The sequence below is a fragment of the Zophobas morio genome, unplaced genomic scaffold (assembly GCF_036711695.1).
Source record: "Zophobas morio isolate AGI-343-1 ecotype UQ-CSIRO unplaced genomic scaffold, CSIRO_AGI_Zmor_V1 ptg000108l, whole genome shotgun sequence".
NCBI classification, from domain to species: domain Eukaryota; kingdom Metazoa; phylum Arthropoda; class Insecta; order Coleoptera; family Tenebrionidae; genus Zophobas; species Zophobas morio.
The window spans coordinates 3957856-3979840 of NW_026972213.1; the positions used below are offsets into that span (position 1 = coordinate 3957856).

Below are 21985 nucleotides of genomic sequence, written 5' to 3' on the forward strand. Positions count from 1 at the left end.
CAACGCCTGTGGGTTTTCTAGTATGTACGGCGATGAGCTGTGGTGACTCATCATCGGTGACGGCGGTGTTCGAATAGAGAAAAGTCTGGATGTGGTGCCCGAAGTCTCGATGACGGACTCCAGAACAACCTTGAAGGAACAGTGGGGTGCAGTCAATGAGAAAATGGGTCTAGTCAAATCTATAAAAAAAATCTGCTCTAAAGTCTACTGTTACATGTACTTTGACAATATATTTCATTTTCGGGAATTACTTTCACAAGATGGTAAAAAAATGCATAAAACAGTTTCTTTATTGACTGAGATAGATCGGTTTTACTAATTTCGTGTATACATTTCAAAATTGACATATGTATGTATCTCCACAAGAAAAATTATGATGTCATCGGAATATGTTGTTAATAAAACATTTCATTTTAAATCGCAGCATATATGGTGCTCTGCCTGAAGTTTAGTAATCCAGCTATATTTTTTTGTTACATATATAGCGACAAGTGTCAAGAAATATAATTAGCAGAATTGAAATTTACCATTTGAATATGAACAAAAATGTGCCTGGTGACATGTTTGAGTACACATGGCTTAATAATTTACTACTACTTATTTGTATGTATTTTCACATCTTAAGGTTACGATTTATCTTATTTAAGAACTAAGTCAAAAGGTCAAAAGTATACAACCAGTTAACTAAGTTCAAAATCATTTACTGCAACTGTATGAAATTTTTAGCTTCATCAAAAACTTGACAAAACAAAACAAAAGGTGTTATGAAAACATGATGGGAACTCTATGAAAAAAAGACCACCTGACATGCGCGTAAAATTTGTCAGGTTGCAGGGGACAAGAGAAGTGCCAGAAGTCTTGACAGGAATTTACTGACTTCACATGTGATAATTGCATCCACTATTTTATTCCAGAATTTTTGTTAAGATAAATCTACGTGTTCAAATAAAAAATATTTGTAGTCTAGAAAATTCCCAAATTAAATTTTTTATCAGCGTGCTAAACCAAGCAAAAACTGGGAACTCAGCAGTAACTCCTTTTTCGGCGGCAAATTGTTATTTGTGTCTCGCAAATATTTTATCCGCTTCAACAAACCACCGTCATTACATTAATATTTTGAAATGTCAAAAGTGAAAAAAATTAGTGAAATTAACGGCTGCATATATAGTTATTCAAGATTCATTGAAAACAGTAAACACCATGAAAATAAAAGCGTGAGTGGGACAATAAATTACGGAATTTAAGGCATTATGATTAGTTTGTGCAATAATAGGACTTGATGAAATTGCAGTAACATCACAGATTTGGTATTTCAGCTTGAAAAAGAAGAGTAGAGCGATTTTTTTTTAATTTTGGTGGAACAATAAATTGATTTATTTATTGTAGAAAATCCACTAATTTTTATAATGTATTCCCTTTAGAAAGTTCGTCTCAAAAAAATAGCTGAATAAAGCGACTTTTGTTGGTTAAATGGTTAGCGTCTTATCATAAACCTATTAAAATTAATATATTTGTGTATTTTGAAACTACGTCTATCAATTACAGTTATATTTTAATATAGCTAATTCTTATTTTTCTTTATTTTTAGTATTTTTTGTCCAAAAGAGAAAATGAATTTCTATGATTTTTAAGGCCCTATTTAACTAAAACAAACAAGAAACGTTTCCAGACGGTTATGGTTTTATATTTTTAAAGCGGAATATAAAATTACATCTTACTCTCTTGATGTCAAAGTTTTATTCTACAAAGAGAATATTACATTATGTTATTAATATAAACATTACTGTTTGAAGCGATGGATTATTTAGTGTTTTTATTCAGAATGTTTTCAGCTAAAAGTAACATTTTAATTCGATACATCTTTTATTAAAAATATTAAATATCTTTCCAGTTTGTTTAAGCTTACTAAAACACGGTTTTAAATACGCGAAATGTCTATGCCATAAATTCAATAATTTAACAAGTAATAATATTTTATTTAAATACTCGAACATAGTCTTTATAATGCGGGCTCAAACTTATCCAGTGTCCGTTTTTAATACATATTTCGCTGTGTAAAAGAAACCAAATATAATTTCTCTCACGGTTGGAATGAAATTTTAAAACACAATAAACTTTATATTTTGTAAATTTTTGAACTAGTTGGAGTAACAAGAGTTTAGATCACTTGGATATATCTGTTAACTACTAGTTTAATCTACACAACATGCTGGCATTAAAACAATACAGTTGACGCAATACTTTACCAACATTTTTGAATATCAAAGTGCAACCTATAAAAACGATGACAAATGTATGCATTCAAACTTCAAGTGGTTTGTTCAACGTATAATCTAGCTTGTACCCTGGATTTGCAAGCAATCTCCCAAATTGAAACTTACTCAACCTGGATGATGTTGATTTTGTGATTAAATACACCTACTTCTCTGTATTAATTTTCAAGAGTGTTCATAATATTTGGAGCGTATTTGGAATTTTCTACTAACCCATTATCTCTTACGCCTTAAAACAGATGCTTGTATTTTGAAGTATTTCAATTTTATCATCGAATCCTTCAAACAATTCATTTCGAAATATTACTGTTACGAAATGCTTGAAGGAAATTAGCTTGATGTAAAAAGGTTTAACTGAATGTCACGTCAGGTCAATTTATGTTTTCAGCACGCGTTTTTGAAATATTTTGTATTGCTGAATATAATCGTACATTCTTCAAGTATTATATATATTTCTCAGATTATTTTTGGATTACGTTGCTGTCCTTCCATCAAAAAAGAGCTAAATCAAATGGATAACTATTTTAGTAATTATACATTGGTTGGTACTTGTGAGAACAGTATAAAAATTCATACTGTACTTATACATTTTAGAACCTCAATAAAAATTCATGTGGACATTTCATAGCTTCTAGAGTATGGAAAAGTAGGACATCTGTCTGTTTGTCGTGTGTTGGCGGTTTTATTACACAAATAATTTCCGATACTACTGAATTTATTGTTGACAATTTTTCGTGTGGAAGATAAAACGCAACCAAAATATATACGATCTCCAGCAAAAATTTGATGACGCAAATTCAGAATCTTCCTAAGTAAATCTTTGCCTATTTTAAATCTTATTTAAAATAGGCAAAATAATATGCTCCGATACCTCTGATTTTTAGTCTACTCCTAACTTGAATTCATACATTTTTTTTTAAGCAATTGTACAACAAAATATCATTATTTAACTTAGAAAGTGTAAAAAGGATCTCTTTAATAATGTAATCATGAATTTTTCGAAAGAGCTGGATTTGATGCACTGTACTTTATGGGCGAGGGAAGTTCTGCGAAATCATTTTCCACCGATTTTTTTTAATTACAATATTGAGAATTAATTTTGTCGGTCATCGAATTTAGTTGGATTCTACCTTATCTTTCGGATTATAGGGAAAACTGAAGGCTCGATCTCTTGGTGCTAACTTCTCATTTTTTTTTTGTGGCTGAAGTGGCAGATTGAACTAGGCTAAAATATATCTTTTCCAGCTTATTCTTTTTTAAATGGCATATTTCTTATCTTAAATTTATTATTAGTCTTAAGCTCTGTAGCAGATTACTATCGTTGATGGTAGTATACACATTCGTATATTTCGTGGTAAAGTGAGTAACCCATTTAACAGAAAATTGAAAAAATCTCTTCTCTACAGGTGAATAATTTTGAAGAAACTGTTTGCATCCATTTTTAATACTCTTAATAATAATTATTATTATTTGTACGTAATTACCTTACTTCGCAGCGTCAAATAAAACATTGCCATCGGTGTCAAAAAGCGGTATAACTGTATACAACAACATTAGAAAGACATTTGACAATGAAGTTGCATCCCCATCGTGATTTCTAAGGAAATAATTTCACTTTAGATTATATGTCACGTAATTCCGGTAACTATATGCTGTGTGCTCTGTTCCCGAATTTGAGCATTAAAACCAGCTTGTGTTTTTTGAAACCCGAATATAGTATTTGGTTGGAAGTCTCACATTAAAGCCCTTTCTTTCGGCTCTCCACAAACGTATTTACGAAATCATATTAGCTTATTTTCATTCCTGTTTCTTTATGTTGTATCGGTGTCATCTTCTAGGACCTCTTCTGTCCTTTTGTGAGCCCCACAAAGACAGACTTAAGCACACCGTCAAAGGTAATAGAGATGCGTTGTTTTGCTTCGTACATAACGACGTTCCGAGACAAATAACCTACGATACGTAAGCATAGACGCCGTGAAATGAGCGATGGATCCGTTCATTCGTAAATGAAACAAGAATAAGCGTATGTTTGCAGCACGTGAATAGCAGGCACATGTTGTTGGCACGTGACGAGGCAATCGAGCGCCCTATGCAGATCGAACTTGTGTATTCCGGTCCCAAAGCGTCACTTACAGGTACTCCAACCGGATTAATTTAACCGTTACAATGGTCTAAATGCAATAATCAAACGAAATTTCTGGAGTAAATGGGTGTGTTGCGTAAACATCCGCTTTAAATTGACATTTCCTCAAATTATTCTGAACTAATGGGTATATAATAAGCGGGATTATTGCGATCAAAGCGTTTGATTTGAGACGTTTCTTGATGCGATGTAATGCCGAGATTGCCAATTTGATGCCTTTTGCCAATAAGCGCAGGATCAAACACAAATGGCGCAAGTAAACAACTAAATAGGTCAAATGTCTAAAGTCAACTCTAGCAAATTTTGTTAAGGTGGAAGTTCTGGTAAACTGGTAACATTTTATGTCATTTTGAGATCTAGAAGGAAGTTATGCTGTGTGTTTTAACGGGTGATCAAAAAGTTTTCAAATTTAAAGTTGGCCAAGGAAATATTTGTCATGTCTTTGATTAAACTGTAAAAGTTTGCATAATTTTTAAAAAAGGTTATGCATAACTTGATAGAAACTGAAAGGAAATCTAAACAGGAAGCAGAAGAAATTTTTAAAGAAAATTTAATTTTAAAAACAAAGTTGTCAGAGTTATGTGTTTCACACTTTTCTAACAGTTTAATCAAAGACATGACAAATATTTGCATTGCCAACTCTAATCTGAAAACTTTTTGTTCAGCCTTTAGGTACATATCATTATCTGCTATGTTTTTCATGTTCATAGAACGACACGTTATTGAGTTTTTTTTTTGTATGTTTTTTAATAATAATAATAATAATGATAATGATTTATTTAACGGTTAGACCAGTTACAAAAATGGAAAAATATGTAAATAGATAACATATAGACCAAACACAAAAAAAAAATTAAAATATTAAAAACTAGTTGACAGTGTAGTCCGAATATTGCGCTTGAACGAAGTGATATCAATATCACTATATGCTAACGATAAACGCGATATACGACCAACAGGGGTATAAAATCTATAGCAGGTACGTGAAGAAAACAGGGCAAGCAGGTGGGTATGTCTGTCCCTTCTCTCGGGCACATGCAACTTAAATAATCTCAAAATATCAGGACAAACAATTAAGGAAGACAATATTTTAAATAGAAATATAAAATCAAACATCTTTCTCCTTACCTCTAATTGCAATAAACCCAAATAAGTCAATATATCACAGTAATTAACATAAACAATACCACATTTAAAGCAAATAAATTTTACAAATCTTCTTTGAATTGACTCAAGCCTATTTATATGAATTCTAAAATAAGGCGACCAAATGACTGTACAGTATTCGAGATTAGATCGTATGAAAGCGTTAAACAACAACAACAATGTACGAATATTAGAGAAATCCGAGCACATCCGTATAATAAAGCCTAACAACCTAGATGTTTTGGACACAACATTATCAATATGGGCGTTGAAGTTTAATTTGGAATCAAATATAATACCTAGATCAGAACATAAAGATACTTTTTTTAGGTAAGTATTAGACAAAGAATATTGATAATTAATTGAACAACGTTTTCGACTAAAAGTAATAAATTTACATTTAGGAATATTCAGTTCTAATTTATTGTACTCGCACCATATTTCAAAATTGTATAAATCAGCTTGAAGAGCAAGACAGTCATTTAACGGCCCTATACACTTAAAAATTTTTACATCATCAGCAAAGAGAAGAATCTCACTACTATGTATTACATTAACAATGTCATTAACAAATAAAGAAAACAACACGGGTCCAAGATGCGAACCCTGTGGAACACCAGAAACAGCATCTATACATCTGGATTTAATCCCATTAATTAAAACAAATTGCTTACGATTAGACAAATATGATTTCAACCAAGACAAAAGAGGGTCATCAAATCCCAGCCAAGCAAGTTTAGCAATTAATAAATTAACATTTATCCTATCGAAAGCCTTCGACATGTCAGTGTACACACAATCAATTGAATAACCTAACTCCATGCTTTCAATAACATAGTTAGTGAAAACAAACAGATTTGTGGCAGTCGAACGACCTTTACAAAAACCGTGTTGGTTGTTAAAGATAATATTTTTAACCGCAAAAGATATAATATCAGTGACACAGGATTCAAATACCTTAGCTATAGGAGATCCAATACTAACAGGTCTATAATTTTCAACATCACTACGACTACCAGTTTTGTGAATAGGTGTAATATATGAAATTCTCCAAACTGATGGAACTTTTGATAGGAACAATGTATTATTAAAAAGAATATGTAGAGGAAGACTCAAGCTTTCGGCACATTTTTTAACAAAGATGGAAGGTATGCCATCAGGACTTCTTTTTGTTGAGGATTTCAACGCTCCTATTTTTATCAAGATGTTCTCAATCTCAATAGTAATTACATTTAAATCAACTGGATTAGGACAATTTTGATTGCATGCCCATTTGAAATTTGAGGAATTCTCATGACAATAAACTGATTCAAAATGCGTTGCAAATAAATCAGCAATAGTCTTGGGACAATTTTCCCAAGCATTTTTTAAGAACATGTTTGCTGGTAAGGAAGATAAATCCGTCTTAGATTTGACATATTTCCAAAACGCATTGGTATCATTTACAATATTATTTTCAATTTTACTTAAGTATCTTTTTTTGCATTCATCAAGAGCAGATTTACATTGAGATCTAAGTAAACTAAATTCTTCATAATCAGATGTACGTTTGGAATTTTTATATTTTTTGTGTGCTAACTTTTTTTTATAATTAGAATCCTGGTGGCATTATCAATCCACTTCGGAAAATTATCATGATGTGATTTAAATAACTTATAAGGCACATACTTAATTACAGCCGCATTAACAATAGAGTAAAACTGAAATATACATTCATCAATATCATTAATGTTCTTCAGAAAATCCCAACATATCTCATTAAAATGTGTATTTATTACATCAAATGGTGCATTATTAAAGTCAAAAGCAAATTCGTAAGAATCGTCACTCATATTAGGCAAATAAATATCAGGAATGTCAATAACTAATGAGGGATGATGAACATCACAACACACAAGAGGAATGGCCTGACTGATTAAGAGATTACGATTGCAAAAACAAAGATCTAAAATTACATTATTACTGTTTAGAATATGATTAAATTGTCCCAAATCGTTAAAACTGTAATTATCACAAATAAGCTCTTCAATTACAGACTTGACATTATTCGGAATTAGATTATCACATTGATTATCACAGATCCACTCGATATTTGGAAGGTTAAAGTCACCAGCAATAAATATAATAGAATTAGGATAATGTTGAGCGAATGTGTTTAAACAGTCAATATGACTAGCATATAACTCAATGGGCGACTTTGGAGGAAAGTAAACTATTCCTAATATTAGGCTTACGTTATTGACTAATAATTTGAGCTCAACCCAAATTTCTTCTCGGTGACCAACATCAAGGAAACGTAAATGTTGACATGATGGTATACTTTTGTTCACTGCAATCAGCACTCCACCTCCTCTAGACTTGCAGGTAGTTTCATATGACCGATCCTGACGAAACACTACATAGCGGTTGTCAAATAACTCATTGTCACGGATGTTGTCGATAAGCCATGTTTCTGTTAGTGATATAACACTATAGTCATTACACATAACATTACTATAGAGTTCGTTTATTTTAGTTCTTAATCCACGCACATTTTGGTGGTAGATACTTAGGGAGTTATCGTTTCTTTGCGAACTTGACGAAAATTTCTTTGAGGACCGGAGACTGACCTACTGTGCTTTTGAAAAAATTTACGGACTGCCACACCAGAAGGCCAAAAAGACGGATCCATTAATTTTGAGTAAAATGATGCATCGACAGTGAGCTTGAAAGAGCTATAATTTTCAGGAAACTTAGAGACAAGCTGAGATAACTCACATTTAAAGCTTTCCTTAATGTCATCATTCAATAAGCTGAATTTACTACAAATGAATGATTTAATTTTTTCCGTTGATACCTTAGGATTAACTCTAGTGATATGGGTATAAGCCTTTTCAACTCTTTTGGACGCCATGAATTCGCATTCAATATTATTTGAGCCATTTTCTAAAGCTATATTTCTAGCAGTACCAATTATCAGGTGGGTTTTCTGTTTTTTACGACGTTTTACTTGCTCCCAAGGAATGCCTTTTTCCGGAATATTAGAATCTTTAATTTTAATAGGATCTTCTTCAGTTTCAATGATACCGTCAATTTTACTTGAGTCTACTTCGGAAACAATTCTCCCCTTCTCCGGTGTTTTTATCGGTGTGACATTGTTCTCAAACAGATAATTGTTTTTCGCCATTGATTGATTAGGAATTTTTATAGGATAATGTGATTCTAAAAGACGAATGAGATCAATGTTTGATGCTGTTAGATCTCTCACTTGCTGTTGTAGTTCGTAGACCTGATTCCTTAAGGATTGTGTTTCTTCTTCAATTGTTTTTTTCACAAGTTGCAGAAACTCATTTCTCGAAGATTCCATTTCAATGTCACCTTCACACAATGTGTCCTTTTCATGTACACAAAAAGGGTTTTTAACCATTATAGCTCTATTATAACAAGAAGGGTGAAAAACTGCTTTACACTTTTTACACGTAACACGATTTTTAACTGAACTACTACAATATTCACATTTAATAACTGGATCGACGGAACCAACAACCGTATCGCTAGCCATCATTCGTTCGAATGTAATATAAAAGTAATATCTAAAATATCTTCGGAATTCATCTAACTGGCTGTTGAAAAGCTTTACTTGTTTTAAATATACCTTATTTGTTACTTTGAATAGAGATCTTTTCTTTCTCTCTCTAATTAAAAATATATCAAATATTCTTCTCTATTTAAAAGTCAACTTCTGTTTCAGTCGGTCGCAAGGATGTACTTTCTATAATTTCTTCTGTTTGTTCATCTTCTACATGTTCATAACTTCGACTATTGTACTTGATGAATCAAATTTTTAGAATTTCTAAAATTCCGGCCATTGAAATGTATTTATTTGTCAGTCCTAATCAGCATGCTATTTTGCAGTGATAAACTGTATAGTATTGTGTATATACATTTAGGCGACCAATTGGAAATTACTTGATGCGGCTTTTGATCGAAAAAATACATTTATTAAAGTGTTCCAATTATGAAAAAAGTTTTTTGGCATAGTCTGATTTTAGGGCTCGAAGTTCAGATTGGTTTCCAACATATTTAGGGTGCTTTCAGTGGAAATTTTCAGTTTTGCGTTTTGGTGGCAAAAATATGGTCTTACTTAAAGATTCTCAGCTCCTTCATCTTTAAAGATGGATGTTGGGAGCCGTACACAAAACATTCTAGTTACCTTACCTTGATTAAATTAACAAATTCTTAGTTTTTTCGTACTATTGAAGTGGAACACCCTGTATTTTGTAAGAGTTTTGAACTTTCTCTGACTAAGCTTTCTGTTGCTACAAATTTGTTGAGGCTTACTTAGTGTTTTTACCGTTGGTATAAGCCAGAATTTTGAAAGTCGCCTTGAGCCTGCTACATGATTAAAATCCCCAAGCCTTAGATTTTCTCGAAAAAATGGTCGGTTCTGTTAAATACACACTGTCACCCATGTTACTTACGTTACTTACGTTGTTTATTTTATTGCTAGTGGAATTTTAATTGTCATCAGCTAGTTTAGGTAGGATAAATTTCAAGGAATTTGGCATTAAAAATCGGCTTTTTAGACATAAGTGTTACCAGGGGTCCCAGTTTCCATGTTCCGCTACAATATCTCCCGTTATTTCAAAAGATAGAAATTTAGAGTTATTAATTAACGCAAAGAAATCTCCAAAATAAATATACATATTCGTAGTATATTTTTAGCCTTTGATTTTTTCGGAAATGACAACCCCTTTTTCTTTTCCAATACAATATAGTGTGTTTTATAAACGCGCTAAATAGAGTGTTGTTTTAATTTTCCATTAACCACTACTTGATATGAAACTTTGAATGGTAGCGTCCCAGTTTACCTATGTTTGCCTAATATTTGGATTATTTTAACAGGTGTAGGTCTGAATTTAGGAGCAATAAAATTTACACAGTAAGAATTCAAAATCCACAGTTTTCACGTCATTCACCATCGGTTTTTTTGTTAAATAGAATATTTTTTTCATTTATTCATTAATATGTGGAGTATTATTTATGTATAGCACTTCAAATGATTTTTTGCTCGACTGGAATATTTCAGTTATTTGAAAAAATAAAATTTATAATCAAACATCGGTACAATATTACAGTTACTACGGTGATATAAATGGAAAGTAAGCATGATGGTTAAGTCTTTCAAATAGTACATTTTTTTCTATTTTTAGTAATGCAACATTTCCCGAAGTTGTTAAATCACTGATAAAACACACAAAATAAAAAATTTGATGGCGCTTGCAGGACCCAAAATTGCCAAAAAGCCTTTGGCCGTATAAATTGATTCCAGTCAAGCTGAAAAAAATTAATAAACGTATTTGTAGAAGCATCTTACAACATTGTCATGAAAGTTACTACGTAGGTACTGATTAAAATAACCATTGAAGAACAAACAGATTTTAATGAGATTTTAGTAATAAAAATGCACTACAATCTACGGGCACTACCCACATAACCACATAAAAAAGTTTGTTCAATTTGCGCATTTGTTGCGTTTAAATTGTCCTACAATAGTCATAACACTGGATAAAATACTTCAATTTGAGTTGTTCACTGATTACTGAGTGAGGTAGTGCGCCTAAATCCCTGGCTTGACGGGCCCCAGAACGTGTCCATGATGCTGGCGATGGAGGTGTTGAGGAAGACGAGCTGTTCGAAGGGCTTCAGCTCGGGCGTCTTAGATACGGCCTGGGTGTAGTCGGAGATGGCTCGTTTGACGGGGTCGCACACTACGACCAGGAGTTTCGTGGAGGGATTCATGTGCTGCACCTAGCGCCAATAAACAGATCAATTTCTGCATTTATTCCGTTTGATTTGTCCTACAATAATTACTATCACACTATCTTTTCTGATAGTTCAAGATAAATGCATAATTTTTCGGCATCAGTTTTTCAGAGAATATACTTGAAATGTACTGAAACGCGATACTATTTGAATAATATTTTCTCGATAGAGCAGGAGACGCCAATCTCCCCATTTAGACCACTAGACCAAAGTGGAGGGTACGTGAACGCAAAGCAACAACTAATATTGGTTTTTACTTTAATTGCCTAAAATAGCGAATTTGTCCCTATGGTATAGTTTGTATAAAAAACGGGTATGGGCGCGTACAGAAGCGGTCAAAGTACCGGCGTAGAGATTAGCTAGATAAGCAACTCTATCCAGAAGACTCAAGACTTGGTTGGGTAACCAACTGGACTTCGAGCGCGGTCGGTCGGTACTGGGTTGTTACGGATTATTATGTATGTAAAAAAAGTGTGTATTTTGCATTTTTCATTTGTTTTTATTGAAATAATAAATTATTGAAATAATTAAATTAGAGTATTTACATAACTTAGTCTTCCTTGTACAGGCGCTCATAAATGTCTCGTACATGTAGTGACCTGTGAAATTTACAAATGCTTGCAAATTTGCAACTTCTGAGTAACGGTAGACATTTTTACACTTTTAATTGATAGAAAATGTCGTCTTTCAGAATAATCAAGACATTGAACTTTCATGGGCATCTCGCAGTTTACACACTCTAAAAAAAGCGGACCAAATCAGTACCCACTTGGATGTACGAATCATTTCTAAAATACGTGATGAAAATTGGTTTACGTTAAAAAAATATATATCGACGCCACAAACTCTTATTACAAGATTTTTAAAATCACTCCTAAAATGTAGAGTAGATGAAAACTTATCAGTCTGTGTGAGGATTTTTATCAATTGCGTTCCCTAATATTTTATCAAATTGATTCTAGATTGTGGAAATGCTGTATGTACTTCCTTTTTTATGTGTGATAACTGATAAGTAAATATTTGTTTTTTTTTGTTTTCTTTAATTATGAACCCTAACGCAATTTAAAATATTTAGGTTAAGTCAAGTATCTTTCTGCCTTTTTAAACTTACAGAAAGTTCCACTTATCAGTCGCCGCTGTGAAAGAGGTCGTTGTTAGCATAACTACGACGTCTTAGGGAAGTTAAAGGAAAACATTTCGCAAGTCTTGTATGAACTTGTATTATCGTGTCTAACAAGCGTTTTATAACTGAATACATAACAACAATATTCTTGTACTACTAGCAAATGCTGCACCATTCTAGTCGCAATTCTAAGACCTGCATAAGCTACAAAATTTTAGTGTTATTGCGTTCCATCGCTATTTACATATCGAAAACCGAGCCGAAAGCTGAAAAAAATCATCGTATTTTAACCGAGGAGATGAACCCTCCAGTGACATTATTGACTGATCCGTATTAACCCGCTGTAATAACGGTCGGCAATCGAACCAAATTAGATCAAAAAATGTCCGCCCGAATGAATCGGTCATCCGAAATCAGGGCTCGGCGCTTTCGATTAATTTCCCGCATGTTTGCGGCCGAAAGTCGAAAATAATCGCCGCCCCCACTCAGCCGTATCTGAATATAAGTTGTCGGTCGGGGTGCCGTTATTGTTTTAATTAACCGAATTCATGTCTAAAGCGAATGTCTTTTATGGCTGCATCGAGCCCGAATGTTTACTGCTTTTGCACTGCGGCCGGTAATCGAAATGCTATGTAATGCTGCATAAAGATAAATGGGGGTGCAGTTTACCTAACCGCGGGGAGTGACGCCGGCGGCGTTTACTCCGCCGCCACCACACCACATCCTCTGCTGCCGCCGACAGCCGAGCCGCCCTTCGTGTGACGGAATGCGCACCAAACTAGATCAAATTGCTCACTTGTTGACTTTGCTCCTGGTGATGTCTTGGAAAAACAAACAGCGCTTTGCATTTTTTCGGCGGATGTATTAACGGAGAGAGGTTTATCAAATGGGTAGGGGATGCGGAAATTCTTCGGGGAAGACATACAACGAACGAAAATGAAAGCGTCGAGAGGGTTGGCGAACTTAATGGAAATACATGGTGTGCTAAGTATCCCAGATTTGCTCGACTTCTTATTGCGGAGAATACTATCTATATTCGAGGCGGAAGAACATTTTCTTGGATTGGTAACTTGTATGCCAATTAGATCGCTGTAGCTGAGGTTAGTTGTGGTGGAGGCATAACAAGTATTATGTCTGTGGATGGTTGAGGCATCCCAAATATGATTCATGTGGGTAGTTAAGTAAAGTAGCGTTGTATGAGAATTGCTAAGACACCTATACCAGTATTACTGACGACTCATGAGGAAACTGCTTCATGCTATTTAACTTTTAAAATGCGATATCAGGTGTACCTTTTTGATGGAGTACTGTATAATGGATATCTAGGGGAAGTATTGTTTTAAGGTTGTTATTTTGAAGAATGTTTAATTTCGAACGTCAGACCATTTTACTGTTTGTCTGACAATGAAATACATACTTATTACCAGTCTGTGACTGTGGGCGGTCAGTCTCCTGCCAATTTTAGAATAGTCTTTGAAAATGTTATGAGATTCTAAGTCTAGGTTAACTGTCAGAATATCCTATTGTATATCCTATTAAAATTTTGCAAAGTAAATTCTACTTAAATTTTATAAAATAGGATGTCTGTCCTTGTATAGATTAAAAAAAAATGTGAAAGTACAGTTTAGAATTGAAGTTGGAAACGATACTGCTCTGAAATTTTGGAAAATGTTGCAAAATTAATTCATTAAATTAAAATAATAGCAAAAAAAATCATTGATCCATTTTTTATTTATTTAAAAATTTAGGCAAAAATTGAAGACGTGTTGTGATATTTATCTCCATATTTTGATAGTAAAATGTATGTAACTTCAATCGTTGCTGCTATTACTCCATTATCAAGTTTAAAATTTTCGGCCATTTGCGCAGTTATTTTTATTTAATTGCTTTAATATAGATCGTCCATGGAGATAGTGGTTTTAGGATTTTAATTTTCCAAACCCCTCGTTTGCGACGAAAGAGCATCTTAACTGATACCTCGAAACAGATAAGCCGATCCAGTTTATGAGAAGCATGTCTGTCAAATATAACAAAAATGCCTTTACCTAAGTTTGAGGTAGTGTCCTAAATTTGCATCTAATATGCTGTATTATTCGTTGACAATATTGGCTAAGGAGTCCCAGTCGTAAAACCACTGTTTTTGTAGATGCCCTATAGTTGGTAGCTGTTAAACAACCAATTTATTAAACGCTCATCAATTGTATTGCTACTCGCGAGTAGTAGCGTAGTAAAAATAATTATCCTTACCCAGTACGGAAAATTACAATATTCACCTGATTTCAGGTACCCGATTGTCGATGAAGAATTTTTTTTAAACTTTGAAAAAAAAGTTGCTGGATTGAGAGTGCCTAAAGAATTTGATGTTAAGCGCTGATACACGAGTTCTGGGACACTCGTGTATTTTACCCTCGAGCAAATCCACTTGAGCGAGAAAATTTTGATGAAGCTTTTATTAAAATGCCAAGACTTTAATAAATGCATGTTAGTGGTAGTCGCTAATGAGAAACAAATTACTTCATTAATTACTAGTGTTTTAAGTGGCAGTTACAAAAGTTTCTCTAGTAGAAAATGTTGTTAAAGTAGCGAAACGCATCAGCGACCCGATACCTACGAGTATGTTTTTATTCTCCGTGGATGACTATCTACTAGGATTCCATCTCGATACATACGTGCTACCTTTTGTCGGCGGCGAGTCGCGTTTTCTCGGTATAATTGTGTTCGCAATAATTTATTACTTAAGCCGTTTCTGTCTTGTTCCAGGTTCTTCTATTTGTACCACTTCTCGTTCTACGCTTACCACTATCGATTCAACGGCCAATACAGCAGCCTCGCTCTAGTCACCTCGTGGCTCTTCATACAGGTAATTATTCTTTCCATTTCAATAATTAATCGCCTTCGGCAGTTCGCCACTTCGCCACTTCTTTTCCGCCGACTTATTTCACGGGCTCGTGAAGCGTTCACTTTATCGATAAGGGCCAGGGCGTGTCGGAATCGCATCAAAATTCAACAGCCGACCGGTTGTTTTTCGCAAGTGCACGCCTGCGGCTGAAAGATGTATTAGGAAATATGATTTTTTAATAGTTCCAACACGTCAGGAAGATTGCGTTAGATAGCGGCTTCGAGCTCCTCTTAAGGGTTCGACACCCAACTTCTGCTCGTTGCCAATTTAAAAGTTCCGTCGTAATTTTGTACCCGCATAATTGGATGTGTCTAAAATTTATTTTCTTTAAGTTTTGCGCCCGATGTCGACGGAAGAGCTTTATTAAGCGAAACGCCGCTTTTGTACCGACATTTCGTACCGACGACTAGACGTGTTCCTCACTAATGCAATTAATGCTGGTATGCAATGAAGCGTAAAGTTGTAATTAACATAGTAATTGTGGAGTTACCTCTGCTGCAATGGATCCTTTTCTATCTATATATTGCAAACTTTCGAGAGGAATTATTATGAAGCATGATTGCATGGCTTACCGAAAGCTGTAAAATAATAGCGCAATTAGTTACATAGATTACAACACTTGTTCCAGCGAGGAACAAGGATTTGTGTACTTTATTATTTATTTTCGTTTATAAGGTGATAACATACAGCAGGTCAAAAAACTCATGTTGTGTACATTTGAGATGAATAGACAACTAGTAATAAATGGATAACTGATTTCAAAAATTCACAGAAAGAAGTTACTTAATTAAAAAGTTGTTTAATTTAATCACACATATACTTCACCGTTAATACTCTTACAGATTCTAAAGCTGCGCTATATAATATGTCACAGATGTATTGTAACCGTGACGGATTACTTGATAAAATAGTTTTCTTCAGTTATGGATAAATAAAAGTGATATAAAAAACCGGAAATGCTGAAAACAGGGATATAACTACACAAAAAAAAATCGCGAGTTTAGTTTAGTCCATAAACTTGTCTTTATGAATGATTTTTGACATATACCCACTATTTGGGACACAACAGCTAGTAACAGCATTGCCAGTTTACTAAGGACACGACAACATTTTTTGGGCTTATTGTATGACAAATTTGACTGCCACATTTATTGTTCTTAGGGCCGGTTTATCAATGCGCAGTTAAGTTAAAGTAACTGGCAGTTAAAGCTTGTCTGTGAGTTAACCTGTTTATCATTACCCGCTAGCTCAAAACTGGTGGTCAAAGTGCCTGCTAAATTAACTGACAGTTCAAACTGTCAGTTAAAGCGTTATCCACCAGTTAGTGGCAACATAACCTAACAAATCCAAATAAATCTGTTATGAATTTAACAATATTTTGATGAGGACTTATGTTGTGCAACAAATTGACACAGAAAAGATGAGAAAAACACTTATTATTAGCTGATTATTTTCCAGGTCTAATGTAGGTACCAAAAATTAAAAACCTATCTAATAATACCGCGAGATCGAAAAAGAAATTAATCCAAGTAGGCCATGCACGACAAGCCGTTTGTCGTAATCACGGTGGTAGGGTAATTTAATTTTTTTTATTAAATGTCAAATTGACAGTTTAAAATTAGAATTATGACGCCTACTTTTAAAACACATAAGAATGAATTAAAATCACCGTTTTCCAATTTTGTCTAAAATTTATCGCATTTCTGAAGATTCTAATAACAAAAAAGCTTTTTAATTTCGTTTGATAACAGTGCAAATTATTTTTGTCAACGTGACGATTAATAAAAAATTATTTTAAAATAAGACAAACGCCTTTTCGTGCATGGCCAACTTTGACTAATTTCTTTTTCGATCTCTCTGTGTTTATTTATAGGTGTACCTACTTGTTTCATTTTTAATTTCCAAAATTTTTTTTCTAATGCTAAATTTTGGTTTTTCATGATTGATCACGTGAAACGCGATATACAATCGTTGAATACCGAATGCGGATCGAATCCGATGGAACTTTCAAGGTCGGGATAGTTTTGAACTGACCAATCACAACTCATTTCCAGTGGTGTGAGCGTTACCAACTTAAGAGAGTAACAGCTAAACTTCGAGCTACGCAACTGGAAGAAACATCGTGCATTGATAAACACTTCACCTCCGTTAACTGCTAGTTACCCTTATCTGACAGTTACTTAACAGACACTTTTAACTGAGCATTGATAAACCGGCCCTTAGAGTTGCTGATGTAGAGACGAGTTCGTTTTTTGCTGAATGACATCACAATCAATTTCACTGCTTTTTGCGTACAGTTGGTAGATCAACGAATCTCGCGAAATTAATCAGCTTTCTTTTAACGTTGCATCAATACATTTACAAATCTTTGTATCTCTTATTTACTACTCCTATTTAGTTTAACTTTGTGTGTTAAACAAACGACTAATTTTGATTTTGTTACGACTTTGTATTGAAGAAAAGCTTTTGGCAATAGAACTACAATTTACACTGATACTAAAATAATAAAATGTTCCATTAAAAGGTTATAACCACTGAAGCCTTATTTTATAAATCGAGCACATTTTAAAGAAATTTGCATCTCACACCTCTGAATTTCAGCTTTATTAATCTGTAAAAGAAGAACATTTATTATTAACAAAAAAAATAGTTATTAAAAATAAATGAAAAAACTTTCATATTCAAATTGCGTAACGGACTGTTTAAAGAAGCAGGCAACATATGGGATAATTGGGATCGGACTTAATATAATGTCAAATAAAATGACTTTCCTGTAACTATAATGAGAACATTAAGCTTCAGCGAACTGATAAATTGTACATCGAACAAGTTGTTCTGTACTTTATAGATAAAATAAATTTTAAAGTACTCCCTGCGGATACAGAATTAAGCTGGTCCTATACAGGTCGCTAGAATGTATGGAAACGGTTAAATATCTTGAAAAAAAATACAAATCAACTGAAATTAGGTATAGGGATATAAGAAGCTTTGCTGTAATTATTCGTCAAAAAATATTTTTTTTTGCTTCATTTGTTTTCGGGATGCAAGGCCAACTTGATTTTTTTTAATGGCACTACAATATAATTAATGACTTTTTGAATGGAGCTTTTTTTCTGAATTCATTAATATAGCACACTTATACATACACTTTAGAGCACAACTTCCTCTGCCCCTAGAGCTAATTTCAGTTGATTTGTACAATTTTTTTTGAAGATATTTAACCGTTTCCACACATTTCTAGCGACCCTGAATATAAGACTTATTATCTACTATTTTTAAAGACGGAGGTTTAGAATTTTAGAGAAAACTTTTTAGTGGCCTTTTGTTAACAGTCTAAAAATTTTAATAAGTTTTAAATTTGTTCATACAGGGTGATCCAATTGGCGGAGTTATATAATATTTTTCAAACGATATACCATTGTTTTATAAACTTTTTCAACTTACTCCCAAGTAAACTTTAGTTCGATATCAGGTTTAATACTAAAAATATTTCTAAAAGAAGAAATTTGTTGTGAAGAGAAAATTCGCTTAAGAGATAAGCTCCAAAATGTTACGAAATACGAGGTGGTCTATTTGAATAACAGCAGCCCGATGTAAAATCAATAGTCGCTTATATAAATGTTCTTTGATAATGACGGCATACGACATGCATAAATAAATTTTAGTTAATGTGATTGTTTAATTCGCTTCTTAGTTCTAAGACAAATTACAAAATTTCAGTTGTACTTTTTTAAGATAAACTGTTATACTTCTCTACTGTTTGCAACTCCCATAAAGTAGAAACTTTGTGCACTGGGTTTTTGAATGTCCAATATATTCCTGTCTTAGTTGACCGTTTGTTCGTCTGGTAAATGTGGAAGACTTATTTATTTACCTAGATAACTTTTCACCTGACAGTGCGAAAACCATTTTCAATTATGGTCATAATATTGTTACGAAATCAACCCATACGCCGCCCCGGTACGGCGCCTATGGGTTCTAGTATGTACGGGGATGGTGACTCATTGTCGGTGACAGCGGCCGGACAAGAGCCTGGAAGGGGAAGTCGCGAAAGGGTGCTCCAGACAAGTCAAGAAGCGGTGACGGAGGCGTTTCTAGAAGGACCGCATGGCTCTTTAACTAGAGGCCACCGTCGGAAACGATTATGATTCAGTCGAGTCGAGTTCAACGAGTGTCAAGAAAACCCAGTCAAATTGCCCCGGAATTATTTTGTATGTAGTCGCTCTGTAATTGGTCGCGTAAATCCGAGTTACTAAGAAATAAATTGTTGAGTTTAACCCACGGCGATCTTAAATTACCGATCAACGTAACAATATGTTAAGATTAGGAGAATTAGAGACGGGTTCATGACTTACACTAGACATATTTTTTATAATTGTTTTCATAAAAGTTGTAGTTTTGTTTATAATATGATTCAGATCGAGAAACAGTGTCTTTATTATTTTATTTTCCATCAAATGTTGTTTTCAATTGTAAACCTAACAATTGTAGCATCCCTCCAAGGATTTTATGTTATACAGTTCTATTCAATTCTATTCTATTGAACTTCTCTGCCGTCGTTCTGTGGATTTTATTAATTGGGTAATTTAATCCAAGTCTTATTTTTAATCTAATACGATCTATGATTTTCATGGAAATTACTTGAAATTAACGAGTTTTTGCCATTAGAAAAAATCGTAACTTTTACTTTTTTACATCCTGCTTAAGAAGTTCTTAGGAATTCTCAGAAGCTGAATGTTTTACAAAGTTGGATGTACGTACGAAGTCTTATATTTTTTTAATCCGCTTTGTAAAATACTGTTAACTCGGCAATCACTCCTCCTTTTAATTGTGACAAACTCATTCGAGTTTTGCTAATTTTAAGACGTGCCTAAATTTATTGACTCGTGAAGACATTTCCCCGACATATCAAGAATAACACAGTCGTGAATTAATCAACCCCTCCTCATATTTCGATCAGTCCTCGTTCCCATAAAATATATTTTTTCATTTGACACTGAGATTTCTGCCTTTGAGTTGATCTTTTTCGTTTCTCCGTCCTTCTCGCCTTCGACTTTTGCTTGCGCCACTTTCGTGTCACCTTTTTAATTTCTTGTTTGCAACAGATCACAATTTGATTTTTTTTAATAAGGTAACTTTTATGAGTATCTGGTTTCCTTTTGATACCCGTGAAGCACACCCGACCGCTATTCATTAATCCCGTGCTCGCAACTTTGGCGATCTTTGCAATATTTTATTCGTTCTTTTTTATTTTCTCCCTCTTCCAAAAGGAACGCACACAGGAAACAAACAATTTCTTCCGGTCACTGATTAAAAATCAATCAAGTACGGCTTATTCCGTCTGAAGAGGAAATGATTCCGGAGGGGCGGACGCCTCCTCCCAGGCGACGTGGTGAAATTTTTGGGTGGAGGAGGAGAAAAAATGCGTTTAAATCGTGACATTTCCATTTTCTAAGGACAACGTGATCCAGCCGCCCAGCGCGGCGCCATATGTGCCGGGAAAACAATGGAGGTCCTTACTTTTCCCGGACGACTTTGCCCCCGACAGTGTTTGTTATTTGCGAAGCTGAATCTGACAAGTGCATGATATTGTCACGTTTTAAATGCTGATGCTATTACATAGGGCTACTTACTTCATTTTAACGTAAGCACGAGCGGGCTTTGCGTTTTGCATTACCCAACTGACGGATGTAATCGACGGCCTCTCCGTTCCAAATAAAAATTTGTCAATCAAAATGAAATTCGGGAAACAGAGCGAGGCGATGCTGTCACGAGAATGAATAAGATTTGTGTACTGAGGAAGATGATACAAGTGTTCTGGGACTGTGGTACGATTTTCTAATAAAGATGCACTTTAGTCAGCCTTTTGTGCAAAAATGTCACGCAGTTGATATTTTGCTCTTTGAATGAGTGTTGGGGTATTGCGATGGTTCAGTTTTTCGATTACTTACTAGATATTGCTGTCAAATTTAAATTTCGCTGAACCTTAAAGCGTGAAAATGCTCATATATATTTTGCTCTTATGATCGTATTGCACCTATGAAACTTTAACCAATCAGTCTGTGTTAAGTTCGTAGAATGCAATATTCCAACCGTTTGAAATTTTTAGATTAAAAATCAATGAACTCTACAGTCGTCTGCAAAAATTTAAATACTTATTAGGGGAAAAACTCAAAGCGGATTCATATACCACAAGCGTATGAGTATATTATTGTATAACACTTAAATAATTTTAATGTACCTAGAAGATTTTGAGATGACGATACCATCTGCATGGTATTCCTAATACATATACAAATTTTACAACAATCGATCCAATAGTTTCAAAGATTATTATCTGTCTAAGAAAAGTCGACACAAACGACCGAGAGACAGAAACAGAAGACCACTTTTTTCGTACTGTAGGGGTCATAAAACGTCTAGAAAACACAGAAGTAGCCAGTCGCCCAATGGGCTCTATTACAATACTTCCTTCGCTTACTCTCGAGAAGTAACAATACAATTTTCAAGTAAAGTTAACGCAATTTGTCCTATCTAAACTGTACAAAATATGATTTTTCTGTACTTGTGACTTATCAGTCCATTCGTAATTTTTG

The 21985-nt window shown here is 34.0% G+C and overlaps 1 protein-coding gene across 1 annotated transcript in view; it reads left to right on the top strand.

Annotated features, from left to right (window-relative positions):
- The window catches only part of LOC135144615 (membralin), a 158129-nt gene that overhangs the window by 124700 nt on the left and 11444 nt on the right, over nucleotides 1-21985 (top strand). Inside the window, exon 9 of the mRNA XM_064076643.1 lies at nucleotides 15251-15350. Within this exon, the coding sequence (XP_063932713.1) occupies nucleotides 15251-15350 (100 nt within the window). The remainder of the gene's footprint in view (nucleotides 1-15250; nucleotides 15351-21985) is intronic.